The 25614-nt window shown below is 40.8% G+C and overlaps 1 protein-coding gene across 1 annotated transcript in view; it reads right to left on the minus strand.

Annotated features, from left to right (window-relative positions):
• LOC124594719 (cell surface glycoprotein 1-like) overlaps positions 1 to 25614 on the minus strand; it is a 188583-nt gene that overhangs the window by 85890 nt on the left and 77079 nt on the right. The window contains exon 3 of the mRNA XM_047133088.1: positions 22128 to 22250. Within this exon, the coding sequence (XP_046989044.1) occupies positions 22128 to 22250 (123 nt within the window). The remainder of the gene's footprint in view (positions 1 to 22127; positions 22251 to 25614) is intronic.

Consider the following 25614-nt stretch of genomic DNA (forward strand, 5'->3'; position numbering starts at 1 on the left):
TCCATCCAATTGGTCCTCAACTAATAGTCGCACTTTCCTTTCAACAATACCTGAGAAGATTTTACCCACAATGCTGATTAAAGAGATACCTCTGTAGTTGTTACAATCTTTTCCGTTTCCATGTTTAAAGATTGGTGTGATTACTACTTTTGTCCAGTCTGATGGAACCTGTCCCGACTCCCAGGCCATTTCAATTATCCTGTGTAGCCATTTAAGACCTGACATTCCACTGAATTTGACGAGTTCCAACTTAATTTCATCCACCCCAGCTGCTTTATTGCACTGCAATCTATTGACCATTTTCACCACTTCCTGAAATGTGATCCTATTTCCATCATCATTCCTATCCCATTGTACATCGAAATCTGAAACATTACTGATTGTATTTTCACCTACATTGAGCAACTCTCCAAAATATTTCCTCCATCTGCCCAAGGAATCCACAGGATTCACAAGCAGTTTTCCTGACCTGTCCAAAATACTTGTCATTTCCTTCTTACCTCCCTTTCGAAGACTGCTAATTACACTCCAGAATGGTTTTCCAGCAGCTTGACCCAAAGTCTTCAACCTGTTTCCAAAGTCTTCCCAAGATTTCTTCTTGGATGCTGCAATTATCTGTTTGCCTTTGTTTCTTTCTTCAACATAACTTTCTCTGTCTACCTGAGTTCTAGTATGTAGCCATTTTTGATACGCCTTCTTTTTCCTTTTACAGGCTGCCTTGACTGTGTCATTCCACCAAGCTGTTTGCTTCCTCCTACTTTTACACACTACTGTTCCAAGTCATTCTTTAGCCACTTCTAGTACTGTGTCCCTGTACCTTGTCCATTCCTTTTCCAATGACTGTAATTGACTACATTCAACTAACTGGTACCTTTCTGAGATCGCTGTTATGTACTTGTGCCTGATTTCCTTATCCTGAAGTTTCTCCACTCTTATCCTCCTACATACGGACCTGACCTCCTGCACTTTCGGCCTCACAATCCCAATTTCACTGCAGATTAAATAATGATCAGTGTCATCAAAGAATCCCCTGAATACACGTGTGTCCCTCACAGCCTTCCTGAATTCCTGATCTGTTATCATATAGTCAATGACAGATCTGGTTCCCCTGCCTTTCCAAGTATACCGGTGAATGTTCTTATGTTTAAAAAAGGAGTTTGTGATTACTAAGCCCATACTGGCACAGAAATCCAAGAGTTGTTTCCCGTTCCTGTTGGCCTCCATATCCTCTCCAAATTTACCCATAACCTTTTCATACACTTCTGTTCGATTTCCAATCCTGGCGTTAAAATCACCCATGAGCAGCACACTGTCCTTGTCCTTAACTACATCACTGAGTGCCTCATAAAAACTATCCATCTTATCTTGATCTGTCCCTTCACAATGCGAATATACTGACACAATCCTAATTTTCTTGCTAGACACTGTCAAATCTATCCACATCAGTCGTTCGTTTACATACCTTATTGCAACTACGCTGGGTTCCATTTCTTTCCTGATGTAAAGCCCTACACCCCATTGTGCTATTCCTGCTTTGACTCCTGACAGGTAGACCTTGTATTCTCCCACTTCCTCTTCTTTCTCACCCCTTACCCGAATCTCACTACCATTTGTTTGACAAACCAGGGAGTCCAAAGATAGGACTTGGAGTCCCACCTCTAACTGCCGTCACCTCCAAAGGTCCGAGGCATTGTGCTCTGATTGTTGCCAGCATCATACTTATAGTACCAGGGAAGCAAGTTGCTAGCCTTACTTTCCCCGAGTCCCATTGGGTTTTACCCCTAACGCTTCAGTGACTAACCGGTGGATCTGGTAGTCGTTGCCGTCTGAGCACAAAGGTGACCACCACTGGCACTGGGCGAAATTTTAAAAGACGGAACTTAGGGTTGTGAGTGAAATAAAGAGCTCGAGGAAATCGATAAGGGTGGAAATGTAAGTGCATTGTACACGGTAAGTGTTACGGCGTGAAGTGAAGCGCCGGCACGCCAGTCGGTAACGAGACAGAGAGAGGGGGGGGAGGGGGAGGGGAGAGAGAATCGCACGCTGACCAACTCCTCTCCAGGATGACAACGCGGCAGCAGAGGACGTAAGCGCCGCGACCGACTGGCGACTTGTATGGCAGCGTCAACTCTATTCACTTCGCTTGTACACCATCTAGCACATGCTTGGGCTTGTCTATACTGAAGAGAGTTTATTTTGTACGTCGCTGTTTGCCTGAGACAGATTAGTGCAATTAACTGTTGCAATTAATGAATTTTATTACAAAAGTTTTGTGTAATATGATGTGTCTGTCTAGCGAACAGTATGTAGAAATTCTAAACATTCAGACACCACAGTAAGGGGGTGTAGGTAAGACACGGACAGGTCAGAACAGTAGTAAGTATCCCTTTCCTGAACACTTTAAAGAGAAATGCCGAGACAGTGGAAATAAATACAAAATGTAGGCCAGGTGTGTGGCGACCAGAGTACATGTTGAGAGAACAAGCTTCATCTCATTCAGTGGTGTGAAACCTATCACAGAAGCAAGCACAACACAGACTGTCGATAATTGGAATTTCGTAGTAATACTCATCACGATACATAATGCAAACATACACCTTTTAAAACAACTGTAAATAGATTATATGCCTACTTGCTTATTACTCGCGCGTCTCGATGCTTTCCTCAAAAAATAAAGAGCAAAATAAAAAGACTCGTCATGTAAAGCAAGTATAGTTGATAGTATTTCTTTCATCTGCATACATATCGCTAGTACAACGAGATATTACATGTTACTGAATTCTGTTCTGGCTGTTTGGCTACAATGTGGTACGAACATTAATTGGCGCACTGCATAAAACACTCCACCTTTCTTGGTTATTTTGTTAATTGTTAACTATTGTTTGGGATGCAGCAAACATCCCTGATTACTGATTTGTTCGTCACGGGGAATACACACATTTATCTCGGCATCTTATGCTCAGCGTAATATGATAATCTCAGTAAGAGGACAATGGGATGCCAGTGATGCAGGCAATAATACCCAATTATTTCTGTCGACTTAACACCATGACAAGTCTAATTAGCGTCTCAGTGTATTTCGATTATAATTCGTTAGCCTTCTTACGACCTCGTTCTAATACCTCGTGGGAGAAGGATAGTAGATGGAAGGGTACAAAGAAACAATTAGTCTTCTAATGATGAACTAGAACTACACCCATGCGTCTAATTAAGAGGGAAACATTACGAAGGCAATGAATATGCTGGTTAGTATACATTATTGTATAGAGGTGAAGATGAAAAAGTGCAGTTCTGCACAGTGCCTGCATCTGCACTTCAATTCTTCTCTTCTGAATTTTCAGTTTCTGTCTTAATAATGCGCATAATTTTTAAATGAATTGATTACGTGGCACAGGATAATTAGTTTACCGTGTTTCTTGTAGCTTCCACAACAACGTTACAAGTAGAATTTCATGAATGATCACAAGATTGGACCTCGAAATCGATAGCATCGAGGTGCAAATTGTTTGGAAATCAACTTTATCTTACTTTGCGTGACAGGTGGGCAAAGACTTTTATTGTACTGATATATCGTGTTACTTTGTAATTAACCTTGTCACAGTTTCCCACAAAATATATACGAATAAAACACTTGTGATTGAAGATTATACACCTGAATGTTTGGTTAATTTGCAGCATTTTCTCTTACCAGTTGTCAAACCACGCGCCTCCTTTGTATCCTATGACACGAGCATGGGATTCTTCTCACATACCGCTACAGAGCCATTCCTAGCACAGCCAGGAATTGGCAACATTGTCGCAAGCATTTGGCAACACTGTGACAGTGCAATCACTTCCACGTATGATACTGAATTGACTCATTCAAATGGAAAGGGAATATCACGTGAATTTAGTGACTCGAGCTATATAATCCTCATGTAAACTAAGACACTCGGCATTTATTTAGATAAAAAATTGGTCACTTATGTGGAGAATACAAAATTCACTTTTATTATCTTTCATGATGTGTTATGAGGCTGAGCGGCCAATACCATGATGAGAGTGGTGTGCTGGCAGCAGTGTGTCTCATGCCACTGAGTCATCGGTTCTAACCGTGGTCGGTGCTAGCGTGTGTGTGTGTGTGTGTGTGACCTTTTTTCTGATATATTTTATGGAGCTGCGAATTTACAGAAAAAATTCTGTAACGAAATCGGACGAAAACCTGTAACACAACTTACTGGGTCGCACTGCCAAGAGGACTTTCTGACTATTACACATAAATCAGAGATCTATGACCGCCAAGCTGCTTAGCAATACCAGCATCTCTGAAGAAATTCGAATAGACCGTCAACGATACGAATTTCAATATTGTTCTTCACGTAAGACTCACATGCCAGGGTGATAAGTATGAAGGAAATGAACCTCTTGATTAGTGTAGGGCCTCTATACTTCATGTCCACAGTAGCGATTAGGAACTCTTTGCTGACATTTGCCAACAGCGGCTCTCGTAACTTACGTATTTCAAGCTTCAATTGGATTAAAGGTATGTTATGTAGCAGCGATGGCGAGGCATGACAGAATCTCTGGTCAGAGAGTTATTTATCGTTGCTAGTCTGCGCTTGACCGCGCGAGAGTTCAGTTGAGCTGCGAGGCAGTAGTTGTACGTAGCGAGTCACGAGAGCATGTAGTTCGTCAGTGCTAGTAGCGCGCGAGATAGAGTCGGAGTTGTGTGTGAGGAGTCGGCGGGCGTCGACATGGGGCTCTGGTCAAGATTCAGGACGAGGTATATTTTTTAAATAAGGTAATGAAGCAGCATTGCGCACATCTGAGAATGTAATGTATCTTAACTAACTAATTTATTCAAGAAGCACCCCAATAATTGCTTTTCTTAAAAATGCTTGGTTTGAAAACAATCATTTGAATTTAAGTGAAACTTTTCTTTAAGAAAATGCATGGGAAACTTTCTTTCAATTCAAAGTTGCACAGGGCCTAAGATCGACATTTCGGTCTATTTGCGTTTTCATTGTCACTGAGATTTCATTATCATTGAATTGTCTTACATTTTTGTGGGCAGCTTTCACTTGGTTTAGACTGACAATGACAAATGAGAAATAGCACATTTTATTTGCTGGGAGCTTACACTAGGTTCTATTCTCGTTAACATTTAAATATTGTCTTTCAAAATTTTGTGGGGAGGTTACACTTAGCACGATTTCCTTTTGCCATTCAAATCTCTCCGGGGAGGTTACAAGCTATCCGGAGAAAAGTGACAAAATTGCCCATATTTGAATATTTTAAATATCACTTTTGAACAGCGTTCACTTCTCCATTAGTTAATGTATGGACCTCTAAACAAGCAATTTGCCTCAGTAGCTATAGAGCAGGTTCTGAAAGGTATTGACACAATCTCTCGAATACATGGGTTTCTTTATTTAAATGCACCGTAATGTGTTAGCCAAGGCACAGAGAGTGAGTCCCTAAGTTATTGTCATGGATTCGTATGTGTTATTCTTAAGAATCTCCTGTGGAAGGAAAAAGAACTGGACCACACTTTAATGTCATTGTTTCTGATACAGCATGCTATAATTAATTCTGTACCACATTGATGTATTGCATACTAGTGTAATGAAATACTTTTCAAATAAAAACGGTTTTGTGCCTCCGTTGCTATCGAGTATGAAACACCAATCGTAGACAGATCTGATGGGTCACCACTCAACATTAAAGCATTGTACACCGTCGAGAGTGAGGAGTGGTCCAGAAGTTGTCAGCAGAAGGCGAGGCAGCGCAGTGCCTCAGGCCCCCGCCGGCTGGCAGCAAACGGCTGCCACAGATCTCAAGTGACTGCGATGCTCAGAGGCAGGTGGTCGGCCAAGAAAGCTTGGTTTAACAATATTTCAGCGAGAGATGTTATTACCGATGTGACAGAGAGAAATATATTGTAGATTCACTTTTAATTATACTCATAGCTTCAGCACCAAGAGGACGGGGGTGATAAACATTTTATCGATATGCGCTTTCAGTTACGGGACGTCATATTAGCTAGTCTCGCGTTTTACCTCAAGACTACAGTCGAAGTCAAAGCTTCCTCCGGGAGGTTGCGCCGTATACAAAGTTGCCGTATCGAGCGGATTGTGGGACAGAAGTCTGAGGAGAGCACGACTGTATTGTCCACATTACGTGATCGACTCGGCAGTCAATTTTTTGTTCAAGACTGTGTCTGCAACACATATTGCACGCTGAAGACCCATTGGCATTATGAAAAAAATTAGTTTGAATACTTTGAAGCTATAGTTAGCGTTGCTGGCGCGCGCGGGCGCGCGCGGGCGCGCGTGTGTGTGTGTGTGTGTGTGTGTGTGTGTGTGTGTGTGTGTGTGTGTGTGTGTGTGTGTGTGTGTAAACTTCCAATGGCCACTCAAGGAAGACAAGGATACACAGTCTATACTATTGAAGCTAAATACATCTCCGTTTGTGGATAATCATTTTGAATATTTAGCACTATTGTACCACTGCTGTTTCACTCGTTTTCAACCAATGATTCCCACAGCTACAGGAACACTACTTGTCCGATAGCACTACGTAAGTATTTTGTCTAAGAGGTATCACAAGATCAACCCGACACAAACTGTGGGAAGTTAGTTTTACAACCTTCGTACCTGGATAAAGAGCTTTTCCTATTTACGATATCTGTGAATGTTGCGGTATAAGACGATTTAAGAAGAAACTAAACTTCAGATATGCCAGTTTTTAAAGAAATCGTCTTAACGGCACTATGTAAGCTTTTTGCCTTCCAAACCACGATAGAGTACGGCCGGTAAACGATTCACAGACAACCAGCGAAATGCGGCAAATTTCACAGAAGGAAAAGGGGGACTAAATGACTCCTACTGGATGGTATTGTTTTTGTAATCATTTAAATAAATCAGGTAAAACTAACAGTGAGGTTGTCAGTAAAAGCACATTACTGTTTTCAGTATGATGTTGCACTGCCGAGGACCTGTAATGATAAAGCGCCCGTTTAGGTCAGGCTTATTTTATACAAAAGTGGAAGAGAGAGAGCACCACTAAATTCTACAATCCGTATGCATTGTATACACACAGAAATTACTGTTACAGTGTACTTATGGAGCCTATTGGGTTGAAGCATATTTTCCGGTGAGAGAGCACTGGCAAACAGTCTTCGCTATATTACGGTCAGCGACGAAGTGTAAGGTCAGAGTGACGCCAGTTTAAGTAACCTAAATTCTAGCTCACTGAGTCGGATGCCGGTTTTGCAACTGTGAAATACTTTCGTACATTATAGAGGCGAACATTATCGGAATATTAGTTCAAATTTAATTTTGAACTTAGAGCTTTGGTTTCCTATGCAATAAAAAGAAAGATTTTCATTCTATCAATCTATTTTCTAAAACGTTCTGTCATACACAACTTGGAACAGGTCACGTTGACCAAATCATATGGAAGAACTGACAGCGACATAGCCAAGGGATCTTACGGCCTTCAGATTTTTCTTTGGCAGAATTCGACAGCGTTCTCTAGGTGCAAGTAAATGAAAAGGGCAGCGCGTTTTTGTTATCAAGTAACGTTTCCATCAATTACTTTACTTTTAATGTAATCTACGAGTAATTGCTCATGTTTGATATTAATATGAAAAGAATTCCGTAGGCAGGGAAAGAACCTGTTCTTGGGCAACTACTTCTATAATGACCAAAAGGTATTAAATGATCCTCAAGCACATGGGTTCCAGCAACGGTATGAAGAAAATGATAATCGAAAAACTCCACTCTGAATTATCCGGTAACTTCAAACTATTACCGTCATTATTGCTAAGAAATTTGCTGAATTTGTGAAACTTTAAAATGGCTTCACATCTAGGGTGTGATGCCTAGAAGAGTCCATACGTGCTGCTGACATGAGAATAGCATGATGTCCGCGTCAGAAGCTTGCTTCTACTTGGCATTTTGTCCACCGTGACTATTCAAGTAAATGGTTCATTTTGTAAGCTAAGCACATCATCCGTTACAGCACACACCTGGGGCTGGGAAATGTAGCCACGATGGTCTGGTGGAACGAACTATCACAGGTGAAATGAAATGCGTGGGTTCAGGCATTTACTTTTAAGAGGCACAGACAGAATTACTTTACCTCTGGTAACTTCAAGAGGAAGACGCTATAATCCAGAATCCGGATTAAACATCACATTGCTTCATTACCAACAGGGGCTGAGACGGTTTACGTTGGGAAATGACAGAGGCGGAAGTCGTGGTAAACAGAAATACTGCCGGCAGTAAATTTAGTTACATTCGAAAATTTTATTTGATGAACCGTTAGCCATTTAAATGAACAGCGCTCTTAGTGACGTTGAAAAATTTGGTGCTGGACTGCGATTCGAATTCGTATCTCCTCTTTCAAGGATCTGAATCTTTCGGAAGAGTATAGTTCAATCATTTCGTTCCTTTTTCCCAAGACGGCAATCTTTTTCAAGGTCTCCTCCAAAGGTAAGTATGTGGGTCCGAATCCTGCTCAAGTACGAAAGTATTCATAATTTCATTTCAAGCCGTATCACGTGCGCACCGGCCTGCTAGTGAAAATTAAAAATGCACGTTAATGTCTATTCATGTGTTGCCAACAATCCTTTCTAGTCAAACACGCGAACATCTTACTTTTGGTGAGTAAGCAATTGATACTTAAAGGAGGACGGTAGGTGTGCGATTCGATTGTCACACAGGCACAAAAATTTTTATCATCCACGAATATAGCTTATTTTAGATTCAAACACCAAGCAGCTGGTAAGAAAAACCGATACGTAACATTTGACTTAACGTGTTGGTTTCGTATGTCCGTCGTAAAACTTCATGCATTTAAAGATGAAGCGCATGATGTGAACACTTAGTTAACAGGGATGAAACGATGTCAGATATACCTCCATTCAGAAGTAATAAACCGGGACTCTTATTAAGACCTTTCGTGGTTTATTACAAAAACTGTCGTCTTGTATTTTCAAGTTCAGATTTGGTTACGGATATACACGAAAATTTCGGTAATTTAAGACTCTTCATGGCTAGTCAGTAATATGATTAGATTAGATCGTCTTCACACTCTGCATGAAAATTCTATCACAACTGACCTACATTTCACGTTAAGACTACCCCAGGTGCCAGTTCTCGAAATATTCTCAGTAGTGTTTCGCAGAAAGAGTGCCTTCTCTAACGGGAATTCCCGGGGGGTTCCTGCAGCGTTTACGTAATATTCGCATGACGATCGGACCCACCGGTAACAGATCTGTGGGGGGGGGGGGGGGGGGGGGCAAGCTTCTCAACTACCCTTAACGACATGGTGGGGAGTTTTGAGACTTACTCTACAACCGACTGCACCACCCTTTCTACCAGCAGCCCCCTTTGTAGAAAACAGTTACACTTTCCTAGAATTCTCTCAGTCGCCTGAAGCTGGCAGTAGTAGGGAAGGCGAACTGTCCTTCCCTCTCGTACCGCTTTGCGACACACTGCCTGGATATTTGTTTGACGTGACATTACTTTCCCCTCAACAGTAGTAGTCGATACCAGTAATATTGACCTGTGCGAAACTAAGAATCTCATTGTATACAAAATTATATGAATTTTTCAGGAAAACAGCTGTTATATTTCAAGCTAAAATTTATGAAAAGGAATTACTTTATTTTCGCTGTTACAATCGATATGTACTATCTCTAAAAGTACAGTTGAAACTTTTTTTTTACACATTTAAAACCACGAAGTATTTGACACCCTTAATAACAATATTGGAAAGGGTTTACAATTGCTATTACCGCAGAGTGAAGGATTAGTAAGCATGGCTCTGATGTGATCGGAAGTAGTTTTGTATTTTGGGCGAACAATGTAATTTCGGCGTTATTAATGCGAAAATGCAGAAGAATTTGTGATGTATAAAATGTGACAAAATAAATTGTCACTGCAAAATTTGTTTTTACGTTAATCTTCAAATGGAAATGGAAATGATCGTATGGCAGTGTTGGCCTGCAGGCCCCATTCGGTGGAGTTCGGCCGCCGCATTGCGAGTCCACCTTAGGTGACGCCACATCGGCGTGACGGTGGACGCACAACACCCAGTCCCCTGCCGGGAATAGAACCCGGGCCTCATGTGTGGTATGCGGAAACGTTACCGCTAATCTGCAAATTTATTTAGATTGGTATGTTTACCTAAGACAACGAAACACGGGATGGAGTCGCAATATTTACGCCGTGAAAAGAAGTGTACGACGAAATAGTTGTATCGAGTGACAAAAGGACGATAGTGCACCTCAAAAAAAGAGTGAGAAACATGCCGAACAGTGTGTGGATGGCGAAAACACGGTGAATATAGAACAGCGTTAAAAGTGGTAGTGTGACCTCCAGACCAGATGAGGTAACTCAAATCATCCCACTGATGATGGCTTAAAACAGTAAGAGACGAAACGCGTATGGATTCAATAAAATAAATAGCAGCAGGAAAAGGAAGTTCGATTTGCAAAACAAGTATTTATATGCTTGCTGTGGAGGATATCCACAGAAACAAACTTGTTATTTAGATCAGTTGAACCGTGAGAATCTGGCATGCGAGAATTTCAGCTTCAGGAATTAGACCCGTAGACACAAACAACTGGAGCCAACTCTACGTATCTTTTCTTGTAAACTAAAAAGTTTATTCTAATCTTACTCCTGTCAAATCTTCAGAAAAGGCTTTGTAATTGTTGTGTACATAGTTCCACGTAGTCAGCGCGTACACAACTTTCCCACTAGAGCGCGCCCCGCTAAGCACAACAGCGCAGGCGTAGCACTCGTCCGTCTCCGCACTACGAGATGGCGCTGCCTTAGAGACGGACCAAATTCTGCTTCCGCCGATCCGCGTATTTATGTGTAACACAGCCAATGAGATTGCTGCTGACGTAGAACCTTTTCTCCTCGCAGTGATACCTGAACGCGCGAGTGTACAGACCTCCGATTAATGCAGACTGACTAATCTTATTAGGCGCAGACAAACTTGACTATAGACTGGTATAGACTATCATATTCCTGTACATAGCCATGAAGATAAATGAATAGACACTTTGTTAAGTATCAGAGATATGTGAGGAGAAGATAAGGTACCAAGACCAAAGGAACTTCAGATTCTCAATTGTAGATAGCATCCAGAATCAAGTTAAGTAATGTCTATGCTTTTTATTACTTTGAACAGAACTTGATTAATTTTCAGACACATTTATTAAAGTTGGTCACCGTCACCGTCAATCTGCTACTCTAAGCGTGCAAGTGGCATTTCTATCGTCTGACCTAACGGCAGAAGATAAACACGCCACGATAAGACCACGAGACATATTACTGACACTCGCCTACTTCGTTAGAGCGACAAGTGAAATAATCTGATGGTGTGTGTACCGAAAGTCTTACAGTACGCACACCACAGTAATCTACCCCTGCTTCCTAATTGCTGCTATTCTTCACTGATGTGCAAATTCGAGCAGCATACCACTAATAATGTATCCGAGTATTACCACAATTTTTTTCTGCTCATTTGCAGTAACACACATTTAGAACAAACCGCCACGCATCACATCAAATGGAACTTGCAGGAAAGTCATCCCGTGTCCTTCCGCAGTCACTAAACGATTCTTCCCGATTTTCAACAGCGTCATCAGCAAATGGTCACAGACTGTGTGCATATATAATCCAACAGAGGTCGTGACATCCTATCTCCCTGCTACAGGTGCCCTCGTCTCTGATGAAGACTCGCCGGCTGGGACGACTCGAGAAGTCTCGTGGCCTCTCATGTATGTGAGGACCTGTTCCGTACACTACCGGCTCTGTTGGAGGCCCGGACGTGTGTGTGTGTGTGTGTGTGTGTGTGTGTGTGTGTGTGTGTGTGTGTGTGTGTGTGTGTGTGTGTTTTCTTTTACCCTTCCTATAGACTGGAGTCACCTGCATTTTTTTCCATTCACTGGGGACACTGAGCTTTCACGCCATTCGCTAAGACAGTAAGTACATCACTTTGTGGTCTAAGTTTACCTTAACATTGCTACTGATAGGCGCAATTCACAGGTAACGCGTGGTAATTTATCGTTTTCGCTCTCGGTTTTCTGTGTCTCGCTGTTATGTCCTTAAACTTCCCGTCCATTCACTAGGTGTAATGGCCTTACGACAGCTGTATCTCAAGTAGTACTAACTAACAAATTTCATGGTAGCTTTCTTGAAATATTTAATGAAACTTTTCCAATTAAAGCCAAATGTAACAAAACGACTAAGAAGATTAAATGGATAGCTCGGGGTGTTTACCCTAACTACATAATGAACTGAAATATAACAGACATTTTACTGTGTATGTGAAACATTATAAAGCAATCTTCAAAAAAATTGTAAAGGCAGCAAAACAAATGGCAAACAATAAGTTTATTTTACAACATAATAGTAAGACAAAGGCAGTGTGGTCTGTTGTCAAATCAGAGCTAGTAATGAAATAACTACTGACTTTAAATGGATGATAATGTTGTTCTAAACCCAGCTCAAATATTGAACACACTAATCTTAGGTGTTAAAATAAATTCTTCATAAATGTAGCAAAGTCTGAAGTTGATGTAGCAGGATAGAGTAAAGTAAATCCCTTTGGACTCTTCCAAGAAGCTGAGTATCACACAGATTTTAGAAGAGTCACAATAAAGGATGTGAAAAATGTTACATTGTCATTAAAAAATGAAAATTCTGCTGAGTGGGATAGGACACCAAGTAAAGTGATTAAAGCAGTATATGACATAATAGCACAGCCACTAGCTAAAATAATCAACCCATCTTTTGAACAGGGGTGCTTTCCTGCTGTGTTAGAAATAGGGCGATAGTTTGCCATATCTTCCCTCGACCTTTCCTTAAACAGAGGTCTCACTTTGGCATATTTTATTCTCCCAATCCTGTCAAAAGTGTTTGAGAAAGTAGCTGCAAATCAGATCAAAACTTATCGTAAAAAATGATATTGTAAGTAACCAATTTGGATTCCAACAAGGAAAAAATACACTGGATGCAGTAAGTAACTTTATTGAGAAGATATGCAAATCATTGAATCAGAGGAGTAAAGTCGCAGGTATCTTCTGCTATCTTTCAAAAGCATTTGACTCTGTGAACCATGACTTGCTTATCTGCAAATTAAACAAATATGGGATTAAGGACAAAGCTCTGAAATGGCTCACATCATACTTTCACAACAGAAAGCAAAGGGTGTCACATCAAATGCACTGAATTATTCTAAATGGAGTACAGTATCGCAAGGTGTGCCTCAAAGCTCCATTTGAGGCCAATCCTGTTCCTATTCTATGTAAATGACTTTCCCACAAATATAAATTCCCCGTCAGTTCTGTTTGCAGATGACACTTCTGTTTGAAGACGATGCAGAAAAAAATTCATTGTGAGCACAATGGGTACTCTAGAAAACTGGTTCCAGTTAAATGGCTTGAAACTGAACATTGCAAAAACCAATATGGTACATTTCAAAACCAAACATTTGAAATGTGTGCATCTTAAAATACATCATCACAATCATCCTATGGAAGAAGTTAAACTGGAGTACACATATTGAGTTACTGTGTTAAGTTGTTGTCCACATTTAGTCCTAGGAATTTGACTATCAAACTAAGCAGCTTTGCATTTGCAATGCAAATACTAGCAAACTCTACTGACATGAGTACACAAAAAATAGCAATCATAGTTATTTTGAATCTGTCATTAGGTATGGTATTTTCTGGGGAAAGTTAAGTACTGTATCTCGAATACTGAAACTGCAAAAGAAAATTATGTGATACATGTGTAGTGCACAACAAACAAAATCTTGTCGCCCATTATTTCGGAACCTGCAAATCCTAAGAGTTCCCTCCATATACATTTATGAAATTATAATCTTTGTACACAGCAGACAAAAATTATTTGAGGAAAATCATTTTAATCACACATGTAACACAAGAAATAAAAATAATTTTATGTTACCCACACACCATTTGAAATTACATGCACAAACTCCACAGTGTATGGGGATGAAAATATATAACAAGCTAATGGGCAAAAATATATTTAATATGAAGCCAGAGTGTCTAAAAATAAGGCTACAGCAGATTCTGTGGGATAAATGCTACTATTCAGTAGAAGAATTCATAGATGACAATTTGAGAAAGGGGTAATTATTAGTCTTTTATTGTATGTGTAAAAAAATTGTATTGTACTATTTGTTAAAATCAGTTTTAATTGTTAGTTTTTTATTGTATGTGTATTTTTATATTGTATTATGGTACCATTTGTTAAAATCAGGTGTTGTATGTATATGGTAAAACATTACCAAAATTTTGACGTGTCTCCTGTACCTGAATCAAATTATTTAGATTATGTACGTTATGAGAGTAATAAACCACAATTCACTGTGCCTCCAGTGGCGAGGAAGCAAACACTTATAAAGGCGAGAATCAAAAACACGACGCCATTGGAAAAGGAGCTACACGATAAAATATGTCGGTCATACAAAATGCCAGAGATGTAACTGAGCAGTAATGTATGTCTTGCAGAAACTTAATTTGTGACTGCAAAGTGTGGCTCTGGATGTAAAGTGCTTACCTTTGTGGCAGAGGATACTTGACCGTGTAACATGTCTTAGGGTTTCTTTTTGTTCTGCTTCATATGGAGTGTGGGAAAAAAACGAGTGCTTAAACTCGTGTGTGTGCGCGCCGAGTAATCAGTATATTTTCGTGTGCCCGGCCCCTGTGGGAGTGATATGTGGGGGAATGGTTCTTTAAATTTGGTAAGCAAGCTTTCACAGGCTCTCTGTGTTTGTGTTCACGTGTGTGACAAGCTGAAGAACTGAGTGGCACTCTCGGGTATGTCAAACATGTCAATATTCGTGCTGCCCTTCATACACATGAGAGATCGGGAACATAGCAGGTGAGTGATGTTGAGGGTCCCATACATCTACACTTACATTGGAAATGTGCTTAATTCATTAGATAAAAAATTGCATGGAACTGGTATATGACGTATTTCATTGTGTAAATCACAATATACTTTTAAGTAAATTAGAATATTATAGTGTAACAGGAATTGCTGCAAAATGGTTCAAATCTTACATCTCTGGCAGGAAATAAAGGGTGTTATTAGTAAAGAGACAAGTATTAAAGTATCAGGCATCATCCAACTGGGAACTAATTACATGTGGGGTCCCACAAGGTTCCATTTTAGGGCCCTTTTTCTTGTGTATATGACCATTCATCAATAACATTACCAGATGCCAAGTTCTTTTTGTTTGCCGATGATACAAACATTGCAATAAATAGCAAATCAAGCGTAATCTTAGGAAGATTAGCTAATAAAGAATTGGCTAGGAACTTGTGATTAATGTCCACAAATATTTTGTCACTAACCTTTGAAAAAACACACTACATGCAGTTCAGAACTTTTAAGACAACGTAAGATCCCAGCACTGGCAAAAGTTAAGGGGTGTCCCAGGAGTATATGCGTAACATGCGATGACAAGCAGATAGAAGTGGACAGTGTTGAATTCTTGGGATTACTGCTTGATAATAAATTCAACTGGGAGGAGCACACCACAGAACTGTTGAAGCGTCTTAAATCTGTTTGCAATGCGAATTGTGTCAGATATGGGGGATATAAAAATGAAAAAGCTGGCATACTATGCTTACTTTCATTCCATAATGTCATATGGGATTATTTTTTGGGGCAATTCATCACGACAAGCTAAAGTTTTCCGGGCAGAAAAACGTGCAGCGAGTTATATGTAGTGTGAACTGAAGAACATCCTGCAGAAGCCTGTTTAGGGAACTAGGGATACTAACTACTGCTTCCCAATATATTTATTCCTTAACAAAATTTTTAAGTGTTTAGTAGTTGTATTACACGTTTATTACCTTATAAATAAATAAAAAACTATTTTAAATTCAGTGCATTAGCATTTGTAAAATGATTCATATGATGGCCATGCCATTTGGGACTTGTGGACTGGTACATTAGCTTATTTATTTGAGCTGTAAATATTTGTCATGTATTATTGTTTTTCTGACAAGTTCTACATTCTGGAGGACCACCTCACTACAGATCAATTGGAATGAAAGTAAATCTAATCTAATCTGAGAAACAGCGTCAACTCTTTCTGTATGTAAGCCTAGACCAGACTTACTTTGGATTCAAACAGGATCGACGGCAGTTGAGAGATATATATACCAGATAAATAAAGAAATAAATAACACGTCCCACATAGTACACAAAGCAGGTTGTTACACCATTACAGAAGCTACGAAGAAAAGCACGCCAAATTTAAGACAACGTAAGATCCCAGCACTGGCAAAAGTGTTTTACAGAAGCTGGAAACTTTGCGCCAAGTTCTGCAACGAAAATGTCCCGAAATCTGGCAGAATCCAAAGAGATTCTCGTCGTATGTAAAGTACAACGTCAACACTCGATACCTTCACTGCGCGATAAAAAATGGTGATATTGATGAAGTGGCACTAAAGCCGAGTTGCCAAACATGATTTTTCCGAAATACTTTCAGCAAAGAAAACTAGGTAAATATTCCAGTACTTAAATCAAGAACTACTACCAAGATGACTAACTCAGCAGCTGGTATCCTCGTTGAGAAGTAGCTTACATCACTTAATGAAAGCAAGGCCTCCAGTTCAGATTTTATACCATTGAGGCTCGTTTCAGAATACACTGATACAGTAACTCTACATTTAGCAATCACATACAACCGTCTGCTGACAAAGATCCACACCTAAAGACTGAAGCTGCACAAGTCACACCAATACCCAAGAGACACGGGTCTGTAACTGAGCGAATTACTATCACTAACGCAGATTTGCAGCAGGATTTTGGAACAAACTGTGTTCGTACATCAATTATCTCGAGGAAAGCTACTTGTTGACACACAGTCAACACCGGTTCAGACATCTTTGTCGTGAAGCAGCGCAACACAACTAACTCTTTAGTTCCGCAAAGTAGTGAGTGCTGTCTACAGGGGGACCTCAAACTGATTCCACGTTTTTAGATTTCCTGGCTTTCGACACACTTCCTCAGACGGGACTTGTAATAAAATTGCATAACTATGTATTATCGTCTTAGTTGTTCGCTGGAGTCAATTTCCTGTCAGAGGTCAGAGATCTTAATAATCTACGGAAAGTCATCTAGTAAAACAGAAGTAATATCCAGTGATCTCCAAGGGAGCGTTATAGACCCTCTGCTGTTCCTGATCTACACAAACGATTTAGGGGACAATCTGAGCAGTCCTATACTGTTAGCCAACGATTCAGTCATTCACCGTCGTGTAAAGTCGTCAGTCGATCAAAAACGAATTGCAAAATGGTTTAGAGAAGATATCTGTATGACGCAAATAGAACAGAGCATCCACATGTGAACGAGAAGATATCCGCTAAATTTCGGATTCACAATGCGTCGACGTGAAGGCTGTCAATTCAGTTTAATAGCTAGAAATTACAACTACGGCATAATAAAACTGGAACGATCATACAGAATATTGTGAGGAAACCAAACCGACGACTGCGATTTTCGACAGAACACTTGGAGAGAGCCACGGCTTCTACAAGAGAAGAGTGTACACAAGAAGCTTGTCCCCCACGTGTGGGATCCGCATCAGATAGGAGTGACGGAGGACAACAGTAAGTTGGAAGAAGGGCCGCTCGTTCTGTATTATCGCCAAGTAGGGGAGACACTTTCACGGATATGATACGCGAATTGGCGTGGCGATCGTTACAACAAAGGCCTTTTCCGATGCTGTGAGATCTTCTGACGAGACTTTGGTCACCAGTCTTCTACCGGAGTGTGGCACCCAGAGCTCGCACGACGCGACTCAAGTGTTCGCGAGCCCCGCGCGCTGTTCGCGAGTGGAACGGAAGAGAGCGCGAAGCTGGCTCCATGAACCCTCTGCATCGCACTTCGTTTTGAACTGCAGATTACTCGTGTGGATGTAGATTGTGTCGAGCGTCACAGTACTGATATGTTATTGCAACGTTACTGGCTTGTGTCTCTTACTCATCTGCATTAACTTACACTGAAACTGTATTTGGTGTCATGAATGGCAGCTTGCTGTACACGTAGAAAAAATGCAGAGTCAACCTGTGTCCTCATGGAGTCCCTTCCAAAGCTGTTTCACAGAGGAAGACCGCACTCCAGTTCCTTCTCTAAATCCTCGCACAAACGACAACATGGCTGACATCGAAGTACGTGTCCAAGGAATAGAAAAGCAACTGGAATGACTCGGAGGAAAGTCCACTGGACCTGACGGGATACCAATTCGATTCTACACAGAGCACGCGAAAGAACTTTCCCCCCTTCTAACAGCCGTGTACCGCAAGTCTCTAGAAGAACGGAAGCTTCCAAATGATTGGAAAAGAGCACAGGTAGTTCCAGTTTTCAAGAAGGGTCTTCGAGCAGATGCGTGAAACTATACGCCTATATCTCCGACGTCGATCTGTTGTAGAATTTTAGAACATGTTTTTTGCTCGCGTATCATGACATTTCTGGGAACCCAGAACCTATTCTGTAGGAATCAACATAGATTCCGGAAACAGCGATCGTGAGAGACCCAACTCGCTTTAGTTGTTCATGAGACCCAGTAAATATTAGATACAGGCTCCCAGGTAGATGCCATTTTCCTCGACTTCCGGAAGACGTTCGATACAATTCCGCACTGTCGCCTGACAAAGTAAGAGCCTACGGAATATCAGACCAGCTGTGTGGCCGGATTGAAGGAGTTTTTAGCAAACAGAACACAGCATGTTTTTCTCAATGGAGAGATGTCTACAGACGTTAAAGTAACCTCTGGCGTGCCAAAGGGTAGTGCAATGGGACCATTGATTTTCCTATACATACATACATATATATATACATATATATACACATACATATACATATATACATATATATACACATACATATACATATATACATATATATACACATACATATACATATATATACACATACATATACATATATACATATATATATACATATATATATATATATATCCTAGTAGATAGTGTCGGAAGTTCCATGCGGCTTTTCGCGTATGATGCTGTAGTATACAGAGAAGTTGCAGCATTAAAAATTGTAGCGAAATGCAGGAATATCTGCAGCACATAGGCACTTGGTGCAGGGATTGGCAACTGACCCTTAAGATAGACATATGTTCTGTTGTGGTGTACAGACATTCACCGCGACCGAATTTTTGTTTAGGATTGTAAAGTCGAGAGCGTCCTGTTACAAAACTCCGTTGTGTTCCACTGTGAGAGAATATGAAACAGCTTTCCACCGGTACGCTTAGTACGTTTAGTACGTTTAACCCAACACGGAAAATGAATATGACTACAGCAATAACTCTAAATAGCCACATCTAAAATATTTAGAAATATTGTAGAGAAATACACCAGCAGTTTCAGTACCTTTACAATTGAAAATAAGGCAGTCCCAATAATTAAGAGGAATAATTAAAGAATGGAAGCGTGCAAACATGTAGCAGTACTCAAACTTCCACTACCTTGCGACAGGGAAGTCAAAACAACCTTCCGTGACATTAAAAGCAAGGGTGATAACATTGAGTGCAACGGGAATTCCACTGTTAAATGCAGACGAGAGAGCGGATAGGTGGAAAGAATACATTGAAAGCCTCTATGGGGGAGAAAATTTGTTCGACGTGATAGAAGAAGAAACAGGAGCCGATTTAGAAGGGATAGGGGACCCCCATATTAGAATTTAAAAGAGCTTTGAAGGACTTAACATCAAGTAAGTCAGAAGGTATAGATAACATTCCATCAGAATTTTTAAAATCGTTGGGGTAAGTAGCAGCAAAACGACTATTCACGTTGGTACGTTGAATGTACGAGTCTAGCGACATACCATCTGACTTCCGGAAAAGCATCATCCACACAATTCCGAAGACGGTAAAAGCTGACAAGTGCGAGATTTACGGCACAATCTGCTTAACAGCTCCTGCATCTAAGTTTCTGACAAGAATAATATACAAAAGAAAGGAAAAGAAAATTGAGGATGCGCTAGATGACGATCAGTTTGGCTTTTCCTGTAAAAGGCACGGGAGAGGTAATTCTGACGTTGCGGTAAATAATGCAAACAAGACTAAAGAAAAATCGAGATACGTTCACAGGATTTGTCGACCTAGAAAAAGTCGTTCGACAATGTAAAATGGTGCAAGATGTTCGAAGTTCTGAGAAAAATAGGGGGTAGGCTATAGGGAGAAACTTGTCATGTACAATAGCCAAGAGGGAATAATAAGAGTGGACGGCCAAGAACGAAGTGCTCATATTAAAAGGGCCCCTACTGCTCAATCTGTACATCGAGGAAGGAATTATGGAAATAAAAGAAAGGTCCAGAAGTGGAATTAAAATTCAAGGTGAAAGGATATCAATGATACGATTCGCTGATGACATTGCTATCCTGAGTGAAAGTGAAGAAGAATTACATGATCTGCTAAATGAACAGTGTTGTGAGTACAGAGTATGGACAGAGAGTAAATCGTAGAAAGACTAAGGAAATGAGAAGCAGTAGAACTGAGAACAGCGAGGAACTTAATATCACGACTGCTGGTCGCGAAGTAGATGAAGTTAAGGAGTTCTGCTACCTAGGCACAGGACGGATCAAGGAGGACATCAAAAGAGTAGCAAGGGCAAAAGGGCATTCCTGGCCAAGAGAAGTCCACTAATATCAAATATCGGCCTTAATTTGAGGAAGAAATTGCTGAGAATGTACAGCATTGTGTGGAAGTGAAACGTGGAATGTGCGAAAACCGGAACAGAAGAGAATCGAAGCATTTGAGATGTGGTGCTATAGACGAATGTTGAAAATTAGGTGGACTGATAAGGTAAGGAATGAGGAGGTTCTACGCAGAATCGGAGAGGAAAGGAATATGTGGGAAACACTGGTAAGGAGAAGGGACAGGATGACAAGACATCTGCTAAGACATGAAGGAATGACTTCCATGGTACTGGAGAGAGCTGTAGAGGGCAAAAACTGTAGAGGAAGAGATTGGAATACATGCAGCAAATAGAGGAGTTAGGTTGCAAGTGCTACTTTGAGATGAGTTTGGCACAGGAGAGGAATTCAGAGGAATTCGTGTCGGGCCGCATCACACCAGTCATAAAACTGACTGGGGTGGGTGGGGGGGGGGGGGGGGGGGAGAACTTTGCGGCGCAACCAACCTATGGGAGAAAACCGCTAAATCAAACCTACTGCAGCTCACAGTCCCATCCCCCAATTAAATCACGGAGGAACAAGTTACGGAAGTAACTACCCCACGTCTTATGGAACCCACCACCCCCTTTGACGGTATTTGTTGGGTTTGGATTGTCGGAGTCCACACGAACGTGTTCAGAGACCTGTACCCACTAAAAATCGGACATACGCAACAGACCACCTCAGCCACACTGCCGATCTTGAGGAGCGAGTTGATACTCAACTACAACAGTTAACAGACACAATGTATACTCTGTCTGCCGTATTGCAGCGCGCATTATCAGAAAAAAGGCATGTGTAAGTGAAGATGCGATGTAGGAGATTGAAGGACCTTCCGCAACAGTGAACTGCTTTGTCATTAGCCATTAATTAATAGACTGAGTTACTGATTTCTGATCACCCAATAACCGTGTGCACAATCAACATTCATGTACCCAAAAATCAGAAGTAAAGAAACGTGCATAGAGGGACATGCATTCATCTGATTGAGAAATTTCTAGTCTAGTAAAAACAGGCAAGAGAACAGATGGAGATGCCCTGACATTAACTCAAGACTGTTAAAAAAGTCACTATACAGTCGGACAGTATCGTGAAACTAACTTTGTAGGCACGGAGTTCACTTTCAGAAGAACGAATGACATCGTCACTTATTAAACTAACACTGTTCCGGTAACTGACCAAGGTAACTTGTACTCAGGGATACTGGCGACTGAGTAACATCCAGGGACTATCTGGGAACCCGGTACCAGTTGCAAGTTGCCTAATTAATGCCTTACAGCAACTATAAAAATTCGGTTTTCAATATTTCGTGTAGTTATTGACTGCTTTAACGCAAAAAGACACACTAAATGTTTAACATACGATTGTACGTCTTACCGAGCAGATGTCTGCTAGTGTGGACAGCTGGGAACTGTCGAGGCAGCGCGACTCCTCGCGTGCGACTTTATTCGTCGAGCATCTCAAGGTGAGTGCACTTACAGACTTCTGATAAACTTCAATCTCGTAAGCAGGAAAAAGTTTAGCAAAAGTTTGAAATTATGCTGCAAGTGAAATATTTAGCGCATTAACTCATTTGCAAAGCAGTCAGAAGTTTGACGCCGTCTTATAGACGGCAGTTAGAGTCTAAACAGTGGGCAATTTCCTGGCACATTTACAGCAGCTGGACTATAAGGTACTGAATTTTCACATGTGAACAGGAACATGGAAATATCACTATAATAACAATATCAACATCTTCGTGATAATCATATGTACACCAATTATAGTAACTTACGAACAACAAAGTTTGTCTTAACAGAATAAGGGTAACATGCGTTACATGTAACAGCATAAGCACTCTGAAAATGTTTATGAACAGTCTGTTGTATTATTACCTAATTGTTTCATTCACATTCTTCGTCACTTTAAAACTATTTATAAGGAAATATGACTGTAAAACTATTTATAAGGAAATATGACTGTAAAACTATTTATAAGGAAATGTGACTGTAAAACTATTTATAAGGAAATGTGACTGTCAATAACTGAACTACTGCCTGGGGTAACATTTCTACAAACATATCTAAACAATCGTATGGACATTACAGAATAACGATGTATTTGAATTACTGCAAATTTATATCCATAAAGTAAGACGGAAGCAAAGCTCAAGTGCAAGCAGTTTTTCACCGCCAGGTAACAAACTAATTTAAAAACAAAGTTTCAAAAATTTACAAAGCGTTTACACAAACTTGGTTCACTATATTGGCATCAAAATAAACTTTACTGCAAACAAGCAGCTTGTAAAGTATCCAATTTACCAACTAGCATCATAAAAATAAACTACACAAAATATACCATTTCTTTTTGTGCAGTAATATTGATAACACGTGTAGCAAGAGGAATGATGTGCAAACTAGACATGAAGGACACTTACTGAGGCTCAGTAGCCTCCCCTCAACACGTGCCACCCATCTGGTCACTAAGAAAGCCAGGGTGTCGCACAGTTCCTATTACAGAGAGATTCTGGAGCAAACTTTATCCGCCAAGTTTCATTAATAAACCCATGTCTGGAAACGTACAAAGTCCTTTTTACAACTCCTACAAGTCTGTAATAGGAATTGTGACATGCCCTGGGCATTGGAAGTGGCTAGTTATCTTACATTATTCACTTTAAGTGCAGTGCTACAAATAGCAAGACCAATACTGTAGGTAAGTTCCAGATTCCAAAACAGTTTAATGATTTAAAAAGATTGAGTGGAAAACTAGGCTTTAGAGTTTCTATGAATATGTGCCTAGATTTCCACATTAAAAAAAGCATTATGGCATCTCTGCAGTCATAAAATCATCTTTCAGCAATTACTGTATTAAAGAGGCGACATAAATAAACTCTCTATCATAGGCCGAGGCAATGTCTGGAACCACAAATTAACGATAAAAAACTTATAATTAATCTACCTTAAAATTTCCATTTCAAACTGCGTGGACACATTTCGTTGCAAAATTTCCACACCAAGCCAAATGCTCATTAACGTAAAAAGAGTAACAGCACGGTGCGGCAATTTTACAACAGATTTCTTAATTTATATTAAATTTATTTAACACCACTGAAAATGAGCCATGAGCATGAATGGTGTGGTATTTGTTACTAAATAAATGGCCAAAATGACCATCGTTCTTTTTTGATAGATTCTGAAGTCATGATATGCTGCCTGTCTGTTATCGGTAAAATATTCATACTTAATTGGCAGCTAAAATACAACAAATAACTATCATTTATCCACACCATTTAACTGGCACATTACATACAAACAAGGTCCGTTATTTGAGATGGTAACTATTTCATTTATTTTCATTTAAAATACAATGCATCGTGTGAGTCAGTTGGAAATCCACAGCCTCTCTGCAGCATATTGTTGCTAAACGGAAGTGGGAAATGATGCTCAAACCACAAATATATAACAATTTTTTTGGCTGAACGTATTACAGTTTACAATGAGAAAAAATTAAGCTGCAGAACAGAAACAAAGTTGAATACCATGTAAAGTATAACTAAAGTGAAAGGAAGGCCAGAGCTACTTCATGTGTTGTGCACACACAGATCTCACCGGCTGTGTTGAAACATTGAGAAGGGAATCGCACGTTTGAGGTGCTGGGCTAAGGCTGGCATCTGGCACCGCATTTCTTCTGAGCCGGCTCCTTTCCTTCCATACCGGACAAGTGATAGCCACTGCTTCTGCGTAACATCGCATCCAGCGCAATACTAGTCCGGACGCCTCGATGTAACTACAGCGTCGACGCGTGACGTAGGATCCACGACTTGCAGTCTGCGGCATTCGTGAAGTGCCCTCCGTACGCTGGTGTCCTGGCTTCTACAATACTGAGGTACACGTTTTTGGGACGGTGAGGCACGTACGTGGCTGCTCGGCAAGCAGGGCTTCTGACGCCAGACAGATTTGTGGAACTTCGTTGCCCTGCAGGCAGCTGACGTCCGTTGCCCGTGTAGGGTGCAGGTGCAGGTGAAGGCATCTGGCGAAGCTCTAGACCTCGTGTCTTCCCTTTAGCAGACTAGCAAAACATTTGTCCAGAATGACAATGGTCTTTCTCCCAGTAGCGGACACCAAAACACAAGTGATGGGCTCAGGGCAGACATCCGTGAGGTCTGGATGAAAGACCAGACTCAAAGTAGCGTCTGGGAGACTGCTTATTAAGAAGGTATTGTTTTGGGATGAAGTACGTCGTACTTGGCTCCAGCACAGTGCCCTGTCCTCATTGTCACTTCAATCTTCTCAAAACATCTGGCACCTCCAAACTTACTTTCGTGTCCGTCAGGAATGTCCAGCCTCTAGCATAACGTCACCGGAATTTTCAACGGCAGCCTGCTTTGTGTCACAAGCGTTTGTTCACTTGCCACGAAGGGCACTTCAGTGCCGTGCTCCTCTCCAGGATTGTCTCTCTGCTAATGGCAGCAATAGGTTTCCAATATTCCACTACTTTTGGTGAGGACATCTCCAAGAGCAGCAAGTTCCCACGGTCAAGGACGCTTCCTTTAGGCAGGACGGCGAAAGAAGCCTTCCATACATTCACTTTTGTTGCAGAGAAACGTCTCCAACCATGCATCACGTTGTGTTCCAAATGCAGAACTCTTGCGACTGAGTATGTAGCTCTGCCGTGTATACACCCAGTATTTTAGGAGCTGTAGCATTGCAGGCAGCCAGCCAGGATGAAACCTTCAGAATCACAGCCACTTCTGAGTTGCTCCCTTTACTACCAGCTGATGGGCTGACGGTGACAAATTTAATAATGCTCGTCAACAGCACAGTCTTCACAATGTTCAGGTACAAGCATTGCCGAAAGTTTCCCCACATACATTGTGGAGATTCAA

Source organism: Schistocerca americana, chromosome 2, assembly GCF_021461395.2.
Source record: "Schistocerca americana isolate TAMUIC-IGC-003095 chromosome 2, iqSchAmer2.1, whole genome shotgun sequence".
In the NCBI taxonomy this organism is placed as follows: Eukaryota; Metazoa; Arthropoda; class Insecta; order Orthoptera; family Acrididae; genus Schistocerca; species Schistocerca americana.